General features: G+C 44.8%; 7 protein-coding genes across 7 annotated transcripts; 4 read left to right on the top strand and 3 right to left on the bottom strand.

Moving 5' to 3' along the window:
• The first annotated feature begins 140 nt into the window (after positions 1-140).
• BGW36DRAFT_377273 (uncharacterized protein) lies at positions 141-861 on the top strand. Its single transcript, XM_046215976.1, has one exon. It carries the CDS (start codon positions 362-364, stop codon positions 584-586), a length of 225 nt encoding a protein of 74 aa, XP_046073557.1. The 5' UTR covers positions 141-361; the 3' UTR covers positions 587-861.
• Positions 798-1,659, top strand: BGW36DRAFT_396682 (ankyrin repeat-containing domain protein; the record flags this gene model as incomplete). Its single annotated transcript, XM_046218203.1, has 3 exons — positions 798-831; positions 909-1,263; positions 1,338-1,659. The coding sequence occupies 3 exons, from the start codon at positions 798-800 to the stop codon at positions 1,657-1,659; spliced, it is 711 nt and encodes a 236-aa protein (XP_046073556.1).
• Positions 1,660-2,315: 656 nt separating this feature from the next.
• BGW36DRAFT_377269 (uncharacterized protein) lies at positions 2,316-4,399 on the bottom strand. Its single transcript, XM_046215975.1, has 2 exons — positions 4,033-4,399; positions 2,316-3,955 (listed from the first exon to the last, which is right to left on the bottom strand). The coding sequence occupies exons 1-2, from the start codon at positions 4,300-4,302 to the stop codon at positions 2,480-2,482; spliced, it is 1,746 nt and encodes a 581-aa protein (XP_046073555.1). The 5' UTR covers positions 4,303-4,399; the 3' UTR covers positions 2,316-2,479.
• Positions 4,400-5,061: 662 nt separating this feature from the next.
• Positions 5,062-6,744, bottom strand: BGW36DRAFT_294803 (uncharacterized protein; the record flags this gene model as incomplete). Its single annotated transcript, XM_046211127.1, has 2 exons — positions 5,062-6,316; positions 6,383-6,744. The coding sequence occupies 2 exons, from the start codon at positions 6,742-6,744 to the stop codon at positions 5,062-5,064; spliced, it is 1,617 nt and encodes a 538-aa protein (XP_046073554.1).
• Positions 6,745-9,488: 2,744 nt separating this feature from the next.
• BGW36DRAFT_426769 (fungal-specific transcription factor domain-containing protein) lies at positions 9,489-11,348 on the top strand (the record flags this gene model as incomplete). Its single annotated transcript, XM_046220315.1, has 3 exons — positions 9,489-9,878; positions 9,932-10,345; positions 10,425-11,348. The coding sequence occupies 3 exons, from the start codon at positions 9,489-9,491 to the stop codon at positions 11,346-11,348; spliced, it is 1,728 nt and encodes a 575-aa protein (XP_046073553.1).
• Positions 11,349-11,997: 649 nt separating this feature from the next.
• BGW36DRAFT_358597 (putative apoptosis-inducing factor) lies at positions 11,998-13,275 on the top strand (the record flags this gene model as incomplete). The annotated part of the gene is made up of 3 exons (XM_046213981.1): positions 11,998-12,555; positions 12,608-13,055; positions 13,136-13,275. 3 exons carry the CDS (start codon positions 11,998-12,000, stop codon positions 13,273-13,275), a joined length of 1,146 nt encoding a protein of 381 aa, XP_046073552.1.
• A 234-nt stretch (positions 13,276-13,509) lies between these two features.
• BGW36DRAFT_396680 (benzoate 4-monooxygenase cytochrome P450) lies at positions 13,510-15,295 on the bottom strand (the record flags this gene model as incomplete). Its single annotated transcript, XM_046218202.1, has 5 exons — positions 13,510-13,681; positions 13,747-13,910; positions 13,967-14,077; positions 14,134-14,406; positions 14,525-15,295. The coding sequence occupies 5 exons, from the start codon at positions 15,293-15,295 to the stop codon at positions 13,510-13,512; spliced, it is 1,491 nt and encodes a 496-aa protein (XP_046073551.1).
• Between the last annotated feature and the right edge of the window lie 1,569 nt (positions 15,296-16,864).

Genomic DNA, 16,864 nt, shown 5'->3' with positions numbered 1-16,864 from the left:
TGCTTAGCCTCGAGACTAACACTATTCACTAAACTGAAAGAGGAAATCCATTCGACAACCCCAGTTAATCTCAGCTCCCTCTGGATTCAGGCTGCATTATCTACTCATTCGGCGCATATCCTTTCTCAATAGGCGCAAGTTGACACGATACTAATTCTAATAATTCTGTCTCAGTTTCATCCTCCTTTCCTTCTCTCCTACTGCTGTATTTTCAACCAATTTCCAGATCTTTCCATCCCTCGATGTTTAGATGATCTTAATATCACTCCACTCGAGGAGTAGCTCTAGACTGGTTGACAAGGAACCTATTCCAACCATCTAACCCCGCCGCTACCATATACTGCTCTTTCTTCAATGAAAGATGTCTAATCTATATGACTACACCGTTGGTTGGATCTGCGCAATAAGCACCGAATACGTCGCCCGACCATCATTCCTTGACGAACATGAAGGACCGGAAACTATCTCTTCTCACGACAATAATGATTACACGCTTGAAAAAGTTGAAAGTCACAACGTTGGCTGTTGCCTCGCCGCCTTCCCGGTTGCGGCCTGTCGCGATGAGCATAACCCCCGCGCACCCTAACCCTAACGTAATTTTGGTATACCCTTGAAAGCATCCGGCTTTTGCTGGGGTATGATAGGGTTGAATCGGGGTTCACAACTAAATACGGTCAGATGATACTATCACAGGGCTACAGAGAAGGGGCACGTGGTTGTCGTTAAATTGTTGCTTGACAAGGGGTTGGCATTACTCAGTTAGGCAGTGACAGTTTGGTGCGTATTCGTATTCTCAAATGGCTGTCTTTTTGCAGGAAGTCAGCAATGCCAGTGCAGATGTGCAAGAACCAGGCGGACAAACAGTCTTTTCACAGGCTGCGGAGAAAGGACACAAGGAAGTCATCCAGCTGCCACTAACATTGAGCCTGATGGTTCTCAAGGCGAGATACCGCTTTCTCTGGCTGCAAAGAATGGACACGAGGCGGTGGTGCTGTTACTACTTCAAAACAGCAGAAACATCGGCTCTGGAAATAACTTTGCATCAACAATCAGCGATGACGACAACACCGAGACTTGGTCTGCGTCAGAATCTGAATCTAGCTTATCGGGCGATTGTCGGACGCCCCTACCTTGGGCCGCGGAGAATGGACATAAAGGAGTGGTACGGTTGCTGCTTGAAAGCGGCGCAAATATTGAGCAAGAAGACGAGAAACTCTGGAGGATACCACTTAATTGGGTGGCAAAATACGGACAAGAGAGAGGGTTGTGCGGCTATCGCTTGAGAGGGACGCCGATAATGAGGGTACAATCGGACGGCAATATCGAAAGCTGCCGAGATGGGTGCTTGAGAAAATGGTACAACTTCTTATTGGGACAGGAGCCGACATTGAGTCTAAGGATGAGAATGGTCGGACACCGCTATTCTGGGCCTCAATGAAGGGATCTCAGGCGATGGTGCAGCTCCTGCTTGAGAAGGGCGTTGACTTTGAGTCTAAGGATCAGGAAGCAGACTGCACACCACTATTAGTGGCGGCAGGGAACGGCCACACAGACTCAGAGCAGCTAATACTTGGGAAGGGTGCTGAAATCGAGGCCAAGAATAACTATGGACAGACTTCGCTATCAGAAGCAGCGAAGATGGGTATACGTCGGTACTAGAGCTACTGTTGCTGAGAGGCGCTGATATCGAGAGTGAGGATAATTTTGGTCTGACACCGCTCTCGTGGGCCGTGAAAAAGGGACATGAAGCAGCAGTGCAGCTCCTATTTAGAAATAATGCTTTTACTAAATCGAAAGATAGTATGGTCGTGCACCACTATTATGGTCAGCGATGGTGTCATCTGCGTTGTTAGAACTATTACTTGTGAAGAATGCTGAACTTGAACCGGTCTAGTTACAATTACTATTGCTTTCATTAAAACTTCGTTGTCTTCGCTGTTAAAGCGGCCTAAGGCAAAATGCCAGTGAGGCAGAGTTATCGTGGAATGTGGATTGTGAAAGCGAAGCTTAGCACGGTACGATGCAATGATCAACTTCGTAGACCATGCTATTTCATTCGGGGTTAGGACTGTCTTATTCAGGATTGTCAATAATGCGAGAGTCCTTCCCACACTTGATCGCATTGATGTTGGACTCAGCTTTCAAAATGGGAGCACAGCCATCAATGTTGTCAATATATATAGATTTTTTCTTTTTATACTCCATCTTTATCTTATATATTTCTTTAATTCTTATTGGAATGAGCAGGGGTCATTTTATCAATCTTATCCATTTCTTTTTCACTCGTATATATAAGATTTAGATGATCTTATTATCTCTTAGATACTTTTAAATGATTATCTTATTGCTAGGAAATTCTTTAGATAAACTTAATAACCTCCTTCATGCTGTATTTGAAATAAGATCTTCCCTAATATTCTTTGTCTTAGAAGCGTTATTTATTAAATGTCGGGTTTACCTTCTGTCCCTAATATTCATCTTAGAAGCTTATCGTACTTGTATCATAGGCCTTCATGCGTGTTCTGCCAACTAGGACACCTGGTCGGCATTTACCCCATCGCGCATCGCATTCATAGTCCCATTGCTTTTCGCTGAAACTCGACCAGCGCGCCGGGGTTCCGGATGGTTGATCAGCAACCTTATAAATTTCAAGTTTGACTTTCTCATTGAGGAAGAATGCAGGATAGAGGAACTCCCCTCGAGCAGACGTCTTGCCCTCATTGAAATCAAGATAGCCAGTGTGCTTGTTATCAGGATCCGTTTGGATCTCACCGTTCCCTGTTTCTCTCCCAGCCCATTGAAAGTAAAGACGATTTGGAACGGGAGTTTCCCCTAGTCTGCGTTTGATCTGTATTTGGTTTGTGTTGTTGGATTCTTTCTTCTTTCGTTTCCGATTACCGGTGTAATCGTCAGAATCGGATTCTCGATCAAGTTCCTCCTCATCAGAATCAACATCCATTTCTAGTCGGAGTGGTTCTAGTGCGTCGTGGGACAATGCTAACAGCATTGTACCTTCAATCATTCCAAAGTCAAATACTGCTGTAGTCCCGTGGATACTGCTTGGCTGCATGATGTTAAGCGTAATAATTGCACCTTCATCATAATATCCCTCAAGTGGCTCACATCGAACGACATATGATCCAGCAAGGTGGCCCAAAGCAAGAGGTCCAGGTAAAGCTCGGTGGCTGTTTTTATATTCCTGGTGGGGTTGGAGAATCTCCTGCCACCTTTTCTCCTTTTCAGCCAATTCTTCAGCGGCCTTCTCAGCCTTATATCTGGTTTTCTTCTCTGCGATTTCCCTTACCCGCAACTTTATCTTACCGAGATCCCAACCGATGACTGTGTACTTTAAATTGAAAATACCTTCAACCATACAGAGATTAAGTCCTGGGATCGATGCGACTGCCATCTCGAGTTTGGAAATGTGTCGGAAAAATGGGTCCAGGGTGATTGGATTTGGAGTCTTAGATGGTGCAGGCTTTCCATTCAAGCCGTTAAGAAAGTATTTCCCCAGAAAACGATCGAGATCGAAGGCTGCCTCTAATGTGGGAATGTCAAATTTGGCATCAGGTGAGGACAGATTTGCAAAGGCTGTATCTATCCCACGTTGAAGCTCAGTGGCCCAGCCAACCACGGTGAGGCGGTCCGTAGTATGCGCCGCAAGACCTGGGATAGCTTGTGTAGCTTTTTGTAGTTCTGATCCATGGTTGAAGTTTTCAAGAACTAGTGGTTCCTTTGTCTTTTCTGGCGCGGGTTGCCCATGAAGGTGGTCAAGAAAGTACTTGGCCATAAATCGATCAAGGTCGAAGTGGGCTTCCTCAACTGGTGAACTCAGCGAAGAGAACACGGCGTCTTTCCAAGAATTAACATCCTCAGAATGGGCCGCTAATTGCTGCTGATACTCCTCTGATAATGATTTTTCGAATGCAGCTATGGATGGTGCAAGAGAATTGCACTAAATAATGAGTTAGAACACCAATGTTCAGTCTGAGTTCACAGGCGCGAGTAAAAGTCTGAGGTGCTCTAACGGACCTTTCCAGCACGCACAGCGTCTTCAAGTGTAGCCTTCAATTGAGGAGCAGTTCTTGACTTCTGGAAGGGGATTCCATAGAGCTGTAACTGGGCCGTGAGCCATGGCCTTGTAGCAACTGCAACACGGGTGCTCGAGGCATTCTTCCGAAAAAGTTGTTTCAACTCGGAAAGGGGCGCTCGAGAGATGTTACATGCTGCGATTCCATTCTTGCTGTACGTGAAACTGCCAGATCGAATTGGTTCCGGTGACTGAGGGCGATCAAAATCCATGATTAACGATGAATTTGAGAAGTAGGCTGTTTTGGAGTGTTGACCCCGGCCGGGTTGACCTTATTTTAGGTAAAAGGGGGGCCCGCCCCACCCAAATAATCCCCAGCTTTCTAAGTCCTGGTAAATGGCGACTGTTCTAAATATTTGTTATTTTTAATGGAAATCAGAGCGCTCTTTTAATTATTAGATAGGGGATAGTTTTTAAGTGGGTTGGAGATGAGCCTCTGGTTTCAATTAGTAACGGTACGTACATTACCTACATATTTTGCGCTAAAGGATCTGCTGGAGCTTTATATGTTAGCCTCACCTCGTGGAAGTTTCGATGCGGCAGAAAAGCCACATGCATGTACTCTGGCAAGACTGCTCACAATTTGGAAGCTAAGCCCAACATTGATTGATCAATACGCTTAAGTGTGGGAAGAACTCCAGTGCTACCGCATTCTTGTTAATTCCGAAAAAGATAGCTCTAAACATACATGTACAGGAAATAGTATTGACAACATTCTATTCAAATCTCAAAGTCAATCGATATCAGCTGCACTTTCAATGCTGTACGTGTTGTATTGAAGTCATTGCTCCATCTAGAGACAAAATTTATTCGTTGTATGAGCATATATCAAGTATCAACAGAAAATATGTATGTGTCATTCCGGGGTATATCCATCAACGCCACCGCCTTCATAAATATGTATACATGTCATATTAAAAGAAATAATAATAAAAGGATGATTGTTAATTTTCAAATAATGGTAGGTTTTGTCATCGGCGTCGACCACCGTCCGTGTCTGATAACAGTCCGCCCGGATCATGCAGTGGGAGATTCAAAAAGTGTGGATCGTCGTCTGATTCGCGGAGACGGTAAGGAGGAGATTCTTGGTCGTGTATAACTGGGTGTGATGGGGGTAATGTGCTGGTCGGGGAATTCCCCGTGTAGGATGTTGAAGGCGATGGGAGATGATCCCCTGCGGGTTGCCACTGCGGTTGGCTTCTTTGGTCGAATTGTGTGTAGTGTGGAGCGGCAGAGGTGTGGGATTGCGAGAAATATCCAGATGAAGCATGTGACAATGCTCCTCGAACGGGATTGTTTGACATAGGGGGTGATGGAGCGGAGTCGGATAAGAGGCCACCGACATCATAGAATGATACACGTCGCGGTGATGCCTTGGGGCTCACTGAACCCGTCGATTCTAAACCATGTGATTTGGTTTTCATAATACCCTGTGTGGTCGTATTAGAGATAGAACCAGTTCTATCCTTTCTTTGACCACCATCAAAAGTCCAGCCCGGATGCAATCCGGGTCCGCTAACCATGGCAACTGGTGCCGGTCGTATTACGTTTGTTTCTGTGGCATGAAGCTCAGGGTGGAGCCGTATACCTAGGCCGCTGACAAGATCTGCATCGCTTCCCCATTGATGCTGAGTGAGTGTGGTTCTTCGGACGGAATTCTGATCGACGCTTTCGCTCACAGAAAGCGAACCCTCCGGGCGCTTAAACTTGGCCTTCTTGAGGCCTCGGTCGCGGATAAAAGACCCGATCACGACAAAGTTCGAGACCGCCGTAGCTGCAAGAATTTCAAGAGAAGCCAGTAGAGACCGGTAGCTTTGTAGCCCATCACGTTTGATGACGGAAGGTACCCTGAATCCGGTGATGGCAATGAGGATCAGCGACGAGGCGAAAAGAATGGTAAGACCAATCTTGCGTTTGACGGACATAGCAGATGTCAGAAAGAGGCTTATCGGGAGTGCAACGAGGAAAAAGTCTGTTAGAATATCGCAAACTCCCATAGTCATTAGGTTTGCATATCCCAGCCTACACTGAGGCCCAGGATCTGGAACGACCTGCCAATAGTGACTAAATGGCTGGCATTCCGTCAATGTGGCAACAATCACAGCTACCAGTGTACTGGCCAGGAAGTACTCGACACATCGTAAAGCAACTTGGAAAGTCTTTGTCCATACCATGCCGGTAAGGCGCCTGACGAACTCGCAGACAGTATATTTAGCCATCCAAATGCTATGATATCACAGATATGTTAGTTAATCCAGCTTCAGCAATCGGGTATTGATGACGGTAGCTTACTAGGTGGCATAAAAGATCCTTGACGCCAAGACCAGCCGACTACCGATTTCGCGGTGTTGTATGTCCAACTCCGTCAACGTACTCGTTTTTGTATTATTTGTTCCCCAAATCAGCACCACATGGACGAATGCCATCCTGACAAACAACGGGAATACACTGGCGATCATGACTTTATCCTCGGTAAAGAGTCTGTTCATCCGCACATGTCGACCAACAACTCGCACCAGAATGATGGCAAAGGAGAAAACCGTGCACCACCAGCTGACCAGCAAAGTTGAATTGTCTTGTACACGAGTATGAGGATCTGGTGGGACACTCCCGTATATTCCCCGGGCTACCAGCGTCGACAGCAACAAGGACATTGCCCTGGCAGTCTCCCCCTACTGTCTGCACGACAGCCCAGCACGGGGACAACCTAGGGGTGTGCCAAATAAAGTGGTTCTCATTTACTTCGGCGGTAGTTGCAGAATCTCCAGTGCCTTAGAATTGCTCGATCGGTGACCGCACAGTAGGGAGCCATTTGTAGTACATCCAAGAGACTGCAATCGCATCGGCGTTGACGTAGGGCTAGCTAGTCATATGGATTCGAAGTACGTTGTCTGCGAGACACCTTGCTTGGGCGAGACGACAAGGCGAGAGATGGACAAGAAGCGTCGAAGCTGAAACTGGGCGTCATTCGATCGATACTTGAGCTAGGTCTGCCTTGTATGTCGAATGCTGTAGACAAAACACACGAGGCTAGTAGCATCGAGTAAAAATATCTCTCAACCATTGACACAAGACGCCGAGACGTGCCGGAGCGGGGACACAGATAACGTCGATAGCTCGCCAAAGCCAATCAGCACGATGGGAGGAGGGATCGGATAGGGAGAGCGAGATGGAACTAATAACATGCGATGGAGAAGCTCGATAACTGCTGGCTAGCGCGCTAGGCGAGGCGGTGGATCGCAAGAATATCATTTCTTTCCAGCCTGTTGATTGGCATGTGCGGGCCTCGTGTGTGGGAATCTCATCCTTCTCGCCGATAACAGAGCGCCGCAGACCTCAGGGACAAATGAGCCATGGATCCATGACTCGGACGCCGCTTGGAGAGAGAGTTTTGCCTGTACGAAGCGAGATAGCAGAGAGGTGGTGGTGGCATATTTTCGCGCATTGCCCTGTGCCCATGGCTGTCTCTGCGCTTTCCTCGTGGACCCCGCATCAGAGGGAAGCAGCGGTTGGGTCACGGGCTTCGGCCACGGACATAATGAGCCGTTTTGGGTGTTTTGGGCGGGTCCTCGTCCTCGTGGGTCCGAGTTACTACCGCAACTGATTGGCCATGGCAGCGATTAACCCGGATGGTGGCGTAGCTAAAGCCAGCCCAGCCAATTGCGGAGCAGATGCACGCGACAGTTCTCGCCGCGCTGAACCTTAACAGAGTGCCCGATAAAGCTACGTGCGGCATCACATGTCTGCAATACGCAAGAAGCAATTATCGGGCGGTGTGCTGTGCCTGCTCGCCAACAAAACAATGCCATTGACTTCTATGTCCTATTATTATGTGACTCATGAGAAGCATGAGCTGGAATAAGAAATAACGCTTACCAGGGGAGTAAATTAACTTGACCGAGTCGAGCTGGCGTGCGTGGTGGAGCCACTGCCAACACCCGGCACTATGCGGAGGCTGGTTATTGGCCCGGCTACTCACCAACAACGGCCGTATCTGCACCTGCCTCTTAGCCGTCAAAGCAGGCTGTTAGTATCTGTACTCGGTACATGTCATGCCAGAAAGCTATCGTAAGACTCAGGAGTCATCGGATCGGACAGAACTCTGAGATAAGCACTCGCCTATTGCTGCTATAGAATCAAGCCGCATCACCGCATCTTTGTCTTCGCCACCACCGAAGCCCACTAAAAATGCTCTTGTTTGATAACAACATTGTGAGGAACAATGCATGCGATTACGGCAGTAGACAATCGCCATGTAATTCTGATATGCAAACTAACGGTTTCAAGATCTTAGCATCAAAAGATAGTGCCGCCACTGTTCCCTGGTGGGAAGGAGACCTGTCTAAACTTTCCCCCTGCTTTTCGTACGTACTTCTAGGCATCCCCATTAATTAATTTATACGTGTAGAGATATGAGACATAATTTTACACCATTTCTTTACTCGTATTGAAAGCACCGAAAATTTCAAGTCGTGCGCGTTGGGAATATTCCTCTCCAACTAGCAAAACCCTGTCATTTGTTCGCGCCTAGGTAGATGAGAGGGTGACATCCATGCACTGGACAGCGCTCGGCAGTTATTAACCATTATCCACGCCGGATTTTCTAACCCTAGTTCGGCTAAGAGCAGGGGATGAGGATTCCGCACTTTTGATTGGTTGAATGGCCAGGTTTGATTACCTCAGGCAATTTGTTGGAATGTATACAAAGTAGCCAGGAGAGTTGGAGCTAGTTCAAAGACAATACGTTTACACATACGAGACTACATCTACATGTATTGGGATCAACTGGTGTAGATCTTCATGAAGTACTCATTGATCTTTGTAGCAACACATCAGAACTTAGAAGCGATGAACCTATTTTTCGCTAGATTATTCAATGCCTACAATTACAAGGTAAATCAAAAGCAATGGACTTTTTACATAATCTATACGCAGTACATCGATTTATGTCAATTAGTCTGAAGAGCAGATCGGAAAGAACAATCAGGTAAATTATTTTTTCAATAAAGTAATATATATTCAATGAAATCAGCTGTTCGCTCAGCAATGTACATTAAGTAAGGAGCCAAATCTATGAATTTAGACATTATCCGCATATCGACTATTCCGCCTTAAATAACTATACACATTACTAAAACATGTAATAAAAAGCTCCTAACATGAAATATGTGGAATGGCCTGCTGCCATTTCACGTGACGTCTCCGGTCGATTGATCCTATATTTGTCATCAGCGCCACAACACCATTACTATGAAAACGCGACCCTATGCAAGATCGATATAAGAATCCCGAGGGCTTGCATTTTTGCCTGCGTGCAATGAGAATTAAAAAAGTCTGGTCTTTATAACTTGGAGATATTGGTATTGTCAAGCGTGACACCAATCGTTAGACCCTCCAGATGAGTGGCTCCCTCCGGAACAAGCAGGGGTGCTGGACCTGCCGCGTGCGCAGGAAGAAATGCGATGGGGCTCACCCTAAGTGCTCGACTTGCGAGTCGCTTTCGATTACTTGCTACGGATACGGCCCAAAACCAGACTGGGTTGATCATGGCGAAAAAGAAAAATCTATTGTGAACGAACTCAAACAGACCGTGAGGCATACCTCAAGGCGGAAAATTGCAGGCAAAATTTTAAAGAATCCTGCTCACTTGATGAAGATAGCCCCGAAGAGCTCTAATGAGTCCTCTTCTTCTTCTTCGAGTCCGAGGTCAAACCTCCATCCACAGTCATCGGATCATGCCTCATCTCCAGACGATGGAGCTAACTCGCTACCGGACAGGCCATCTTCTGTAAGAACACGCATTCCTAGTAAATGACAAATTCTGACATATAAATCTGCCAGTATCCACAGCCCCATGATCAAAATGATGATCTAGTTCTATATCCTATCTCACCAGACGAATCTATGTCCTTGATGCATTATCTCGACAATGTATTTCGCCTGCAGTATCCCATGTACAAGCCCAACACTCCCATGGGAGGCCGAGGATGGCTACTGGCTCTTTTGCTTCGAACAAAGCCCCTATATCATGCATCACTAGCTTTTAGCTCTTATCATCGCCGGAAAATTACCCTTACAACCCTCCGTGACCATCCGTGCTGGGTGGCTATCTTGGTCGAGCAAGAGAAACATCTTGCAATTTGCCTCAATGAATTCCAACAGTTGCTGAAATCAATTAACAAGTCTATTCAGACACCCTGCCCGAGCCAAGCACTTGGAGTGCTAGCTTTAGTTGTTCAGTTAAGCTTTTTCGAGGTACAGATATCAATATTCTTTTTGAAGTGTCAATCGTAAACTCTAGTGCTAACACATTATCTCCTTTTCCTCGCAACAGCTTATTACAGGCCAGGGTAGCGAATGGAAGATTCATCTTCGAGCAGCTACGAACCTGTGCCGAAGAGAATTTCGAGAGGGTTTAATCAATTTGGGCCTGAGTGACAGGTCTAAGGATATCCTCGCTGGTAGCCATTTTACTGTGCAGGATGGAGCATCTGTTATAGAACAGATCACGATATTTACTTTCTTCGCCGGCACAACAATATGGCTTGACATTATATCTGCAATTACGATGGGAACATCGCCACAGTTACTGGCTCACCATTCCCAGTATATTTCTTCGGCATCTTTTCCCATCAAACTCGAGGATGTAATGGGCTGTAGAAATTGGGTGATGCTCCAGATCGGTCGCATTGCAGCATTTCATGAAAGAAAAATACAAGCCCTGAAAGAAGAAGACTTGGCAAGTCTTAAGTTTGAAGAAACTGTGGGTGACATTACTAGAGAACTTCAGGCTGGCCTTGCCCATACAGCTTTGGAAGGTCTCAACTTTTCGGACGGTGTCAATGATGATATTTCAGTGCCTTCGACAATTCCATTGAACTCGGACACTCTGGTCACGCATATGTTTGGTAATATGGCGACGATTTACCTTCATCTGGTTGCTTATGGTTTTCAAAATCTGGATTCGTTAAACACCACCATTTGTGCAACCATGGGATTGCTTCACACTCAAATTCCTAGCAATCTTCTACCGGCCTTGGTATGCCCTCTGTATGTGATAGGATCTGTGGCAAGACATGAAGAAGAGAAAACATTTTTCCGACACATTTTCTCGTCTGCCCCAGTACTGGATCCTTTATTTGAGCATCGATCGAAAATATTGCCAGCTTTAGAGGAAATATGGCGACGAAGACAATCGAAAACTGACTTTACATGGGATCAAACTCTTGCATTAGTCGACAATATTCTGCTTCTTTGAGCACGTTCACACCAGCCTCTTTACAATTGCTGGTAGACTATATCCATGATTCGCCTGAGTATTTCTTCACCCCATACTAGGATCGACAATGCAGAGCAAAGGAAAAGGGGCGGTGGAAAAGAAACGAAAGAAGGAAAGCTAACTCCATGGTTGGCTGTTCATTTCAACCAGCCCAATCCTAGGCTGACAAATTTCAGAAATGTGGAAGCTGATACAGCTCCCCAATTCCCCCACCAGCGCCAATGCCGACCTCATTCCTCTATCCGAGTGGGGGTGAGCTGTGCACGCTCCATTTTCTGATTGGTGGCTGGCTGCGGTGCGCTACACCCGCTGATTGGATCCCTTCAGCGCTCCAGTCAGTAATTGGCCAAGAGCTTGACATTCGTCTACACTCTATGAAGAAATAATGTTGATGATTAAAAATAACAGAGAAGAAAACCCACGAAAAATCATAATGGCTCTGGAATTTGTAATCGCGTGTAACCTTATGTCACGAAGAATTGATTGTTAATACGTCTCGAAGAATCTACAATTTGTGGCTGGAGGAATACGTTCCGTCAATATTTAAAGCCTGATCGCCGGCCCCTGTACTCCAACATTTTTCATCATCACTTTCCAATATAACAAGTTTCACCAACTTCAATTGCAAATGAAGACCATTCTCATCCTTGGAGGCTCGTTTGCTGGAGTCAGCCTGGCACATCGAGTTTTGAAACAAGCTTCAAAGGCCGGGCTGTCTGTCAAGATTGTTCTCGTGGCGCCCAATACTCATCTATATTGGAACGTTGCCGCGCCTCGAGCGATAGTACCTGGACAATTCACTGACGACCAAGTTTTCCAGCCCATTGCAGCCGGATTCAAACAGTACACAGCTAAACAATTCGAATTCGTTCTTGGCTCTGCCAAAAATATCGACTTTGCTGCCCGCAAGGTCGAAATTACGCTTAGCTCGGAGAACCAAAAAACAACAACGCTTGACTACAACTTTCTTGTCCTTGCGACTGGCTCCAGCAATAAGGGAAATGACATCGTGAAGCTTCCATTCAAAGGCCTCGGTTCGACTGAAGCAACAAAGAATGCCCTTCATGAGTTTCAGGCTGAAGTGAAGAAAGCGAAGACCATTGTCATCGCTGGTGGCGGTCCATCTGGTGTTGAGACCGCTGGAGAACTAGCGTTCGAATATGGGAAACAGAAGAAAATCATTCTCGTAATATCTCCCTTCTTTATACATCTGTCACCCTCTTACTAACTACAAACAGCTTACTAGTGCCGAGAAAATTCTTGAGACGGCTCCTCCGAGCGTTACGAAAACCGCGATGGGCATTCTTGGCAACTTAAACGTTGACGTCAAGCTAAAAACAAAGGTTGTCCACTCAAGCCGAATGACACAAGATGGCGCCAATAAAATCGAACTCAGTCTTTCCGACGATAGTACGATTACTGCAGATCTTTACATTCCCTTGTACGGTCTGATTCCCAACTCATCGTATGTTCCTGAGATATATCTTGACTCGAATGGATTCGTAAAAGTCGACGAATATCTCCAGTTGAAGGGCCTCGATCAACACGTCTGGGCGATTGGAGACGTCTCCGATATGGGCCCACCGCAGTTCTTGCACGTCGACAAGCAGTCTACCCATCTGGCCAAGAATATTCTCTTGATCTTGCGTAATCAACCTCCGCTGTCATATAAGAACAATACTCGTGGTAGGTTCTTTTCCCTTGAGGTGGACCTTTGTAGATTCATTTTTCTTGCAAAATAATTCTAACTCGTGAATTTGTTACAGCAATGGGTGTACAGATTGGCAAGAAGGCTGGCACTGGGCATTTTAACACCATGAAACTGCCGGGTTTTGTGGTTACCATGTTACGAAAGAACCTATTTACGGAAAGGCTGCCATCAATGGTAGATGGTTCTGCTTTTTGATTGATGCTATTTCGGGGTTTGTTTCTCTAATATTTGTCGTATATTTCTATTTCCTATGTTGTAATATATCCTGACTGCAGAAAACCAAGCATTAGCCTAACATAATATACAATGATTTTATAACATTAAAAATTTTAAATGAGGCAATTGGAAGCTAAATGAGTTCGGACACATGTGCAGGAGAAAAGAAAAGAAAGAGCGTAAATATTGAAGCTCATCTGGTAATATAGTTATTTACTTTCGCTGCCTTGGGACCTTCACCTTGATTCGGTCAAAGCCTTTCTTTGGTTGTGCATTGAAGCTATCTCTAATAGTCTTAATGTTTTCTTCTGTCGTGTCGAAGAGCTCAAGTTCAAAGCGTCGAAGGATTGTCGCAAAAGCCAGATAACACCAACTATACGCCATACTATTGACAGTTAGAAAAGGAGTTATATTAAAGGAGATATATTGAAATAGAAGTACTGTACCGACCTTGGTCCTAGACAGGATTGTCCACCTTTTGAGAAAGATGTTGGATATTGGTCAAGGTTTGAGTCAGGACTATAACAAATCCAGCGTTCAGGCTTGAAGCTATTTGGCTCGGGGAAAATATCCGGATCGTTATGAATAAAATATGTAGACATGCTGACGGGTGTCTGTATTATCAAAGTATAAACGGCAAGAATCGATGGTAAAAAGAATCAAGACTTACTCCTGCAGGAATGCGCCATCCTTGATACTCTAAAACTTCACCAGGAGCAATGCGAGGGAGTCGAGTGGTGACCACAGACGATATACGGAATCCTTCTTTGATGACTGCAGACTATATGATGTTATTGAGAAATAAATTCCTTCAAAGCGATATAAATGTGAATTTACCAGATATGGAAGCTCCTCCAACCTACTTAAAGAAGGGTCTTTGGCTGGATCGGGAAGAGCAGTTTTCAATTCTTCCACCAATTTTTGTAATACCTCGAAATCCCGGAGAATGTGAAACATTATTACAGCCATAGCTAACGATGGAGCATCCGTTCCAGCTATAATAAAGAATTTTGCGTCATCAGAAACCCTATCTAAAGCTCTTTCAGAAGATGGTAATGTTTCGCTTCTCAAAATCTCCGAGAAAATTCCGCTTTCTTCCACGGAACGGGACTTTTGGTCTTTGTATTCTTCATAAACATTGCTCATCTGATTTTCAATTTCCTGTTTCGATTTGAGTATTTATATTTTAACCCAGTCATCTTTGGTCAGGTTGAGATCAGACACTAACCTTTTCCACAAAGTCAATATCAGCACAACTAGGATCAACCAAAGCACAAAGCCATAGCGGAAGTGTACGAAAGAGTAACACCAAAAAAGCAAGATGTCTCAGTGGTATTAGTCTCGCGAAAAGAGCTTTTATCCCTTTTCTCCACCTGATGTTGTTGCTTAAAGACGAGGATTCCAAAAGATTAAAACATCTGGACGGCCCGAAAGAGAGATGGGACATGACGTCCACCGCAAAAGATAGAAAGGATATATGAAGTTCAATTTCGGTTCCTGATCTCATAGTATCAAGCATATGCTCACATAATCGGTTTATCTTTTGCTGGATAATAGGCTCGTAACTCCGAACTGATCGCTTTGAAAGGTAAGGGCTAATTATTCCCCTGCGGATACGGTGATGATCGTATTCAGCCGTAGAAAATGAGCTGCCTGGTGCTCCAGCGCGAATGAACCATGGGTATTTATTTCGCTTTTTGGTTGTTCCAGTATAGAGTGTGTTGTAAAATCTGACGTCTTTCACATGTATCTCAAATGGATTAATCCGAACGATTGGACCGTATTTTTGATGCATGCGTTCAATTTCCCACATAAATCTACCGCCCAGTATAACATCATAGTATATTTCATACCAAGTTGTTACTGCAGCTAACTTCGATCCTGGAAAATGCGCAAGAGGTGAAAAATGAAGGCGATATACAACGAGACATAGTATATAAGCCAGTACTATAGTTGCCGGTATTGGAATCAATCCTAGCGCTACAAGGTATTCGGCCATTTTTTGTAGTTCAAACAATTCAAGAAGTCATAGATTATAGTAGAAACCGACTTCAACTTAGCCACCTTTTTAAACTGTCATGAAGACATTCTTGTCTAGGAGGTTCGGAGCCTGTACAACTGACTAGGACGAGATGTTCCTCATGATTCATGTGATGGGACATTAGTAGGGGCTGTTAGCTATAAAGAGTAATATATTCTCAATGTCTACGGTCTATAATTCTTGTAATGATATTATAAAGATAGAGAAAATACTGGTTCCAATTTGGGGAATAACTACCGAGGAATGCGGATATTATTCGCTAAGAGGATAAACATGATGCCTAAAACTACGAATCAGTGAAATAAGGTGGATTAAGTGCTAGATGCTGTACTGGGAATCTCTCGGGGATACCGAGATGTCCGAGAGGGCTTGAATTCACCTTTCACCTCAGCTACATAAACCACGAGATCACGATCCGGAGCAAAAGGTGGCCGACATGACTCATATCTGCAAGGCAAATCAGGGATCACACCGCTTATTTCCTAGATAGAAAAGTATTTTTGATCGGCGATGTTTTTGCGTAGTCGCTATCGTGTTAAGTGTCTGCACATTTTCGACTTATGTTCCGTTCCGCCGGTCTTGGACAAGATATGCTATCGATCTGATGATAAAACCTGTCTCATAAAACGTCTGTATAATTTTCCAATTACGTCATTTCCGATTCCGATAAATAAGTCTTCCGGCTACTATTCGAAGTAAGAGAAACCCCGTATGACCATCACACTTCAGTGATTGATTTTGTTTGGTTGGCAGAGTATAGGAGAGAATTTTATTGGGCATCAATGGTCGGACATATTTCTTAGTAATCTTGAGGGTCTGGGAGTTATGCAAGCCACCCATCGGAGATGTGGTCTGCACTTTGATGGTTTATCAGTCGGGGTATTAGTTACTCCAGTCACCCTGTACCCTCAGGACACAATTGGCTACGACTCTCACAGAAGAAGTCAATTCAATATCATAGGATGATGAGATCAGATGACACGTGTAGTGTCATCCATAGGTCAAGAAATAGGTCGGGTTCCGACTTAGGCAATGTGACTAATACTGGAGTTCGCGTTAAGAAAATGTTCTCATGCAGCCAATGAGATAAAATAATACTTTTAACCTTTGATAGTACTATTAGGTACGGCAACTTTGGTTTTTTTTTAGAGAGGCTAATTTGACGAACCGTCTTTGTGATACTCCGAATTGGATGGGTATCATGGCAGGACGGCGCAAGACATGACTCAAGATATGCATTATTGAAGAGCCAAAAATTGGTATTTGCACAGCTTCGCTAAAATTGCCTTCGATTGAAGGGTGTCCTTAATTAATTAAGCAGATGATCGAAGTTTTGTATTGGGTACTTGTGCATTCAGTTACACCAAGCTACTGATATCTAGTTGTTACTAATTGACCGTTAGCTTGCAGTCTGCAGTCTTATGTCATTCCCATTCCTCCAGTTCGCCTCCGCTACGATTGATAGCAATTCGACATCCTGACTAAATATTTCCAGCCATTTTTGAATGGTTGTAGAGACCTCCTTTG

Source organism: Talaromyces proteolyticus (genome assembly GCF_021365285.1).
Source record: "Talaromyces proteolyticus strain PMI_201 chromosome Unknown BGW36scaffold_5, whole genome shotgun sequence".
Taxonomy (NCBI): Eukaryota; Fungi; Ascomycota; class Eurotiomycetes; order Eurotiales; family Trichocomaceae; genus Talaromyces; species Talaromyces proteolyticus.
Note: the sequence above shows the minus strand (reverse complement) of the source record. Positions and strands in the feature narration are given on the sequence as shown.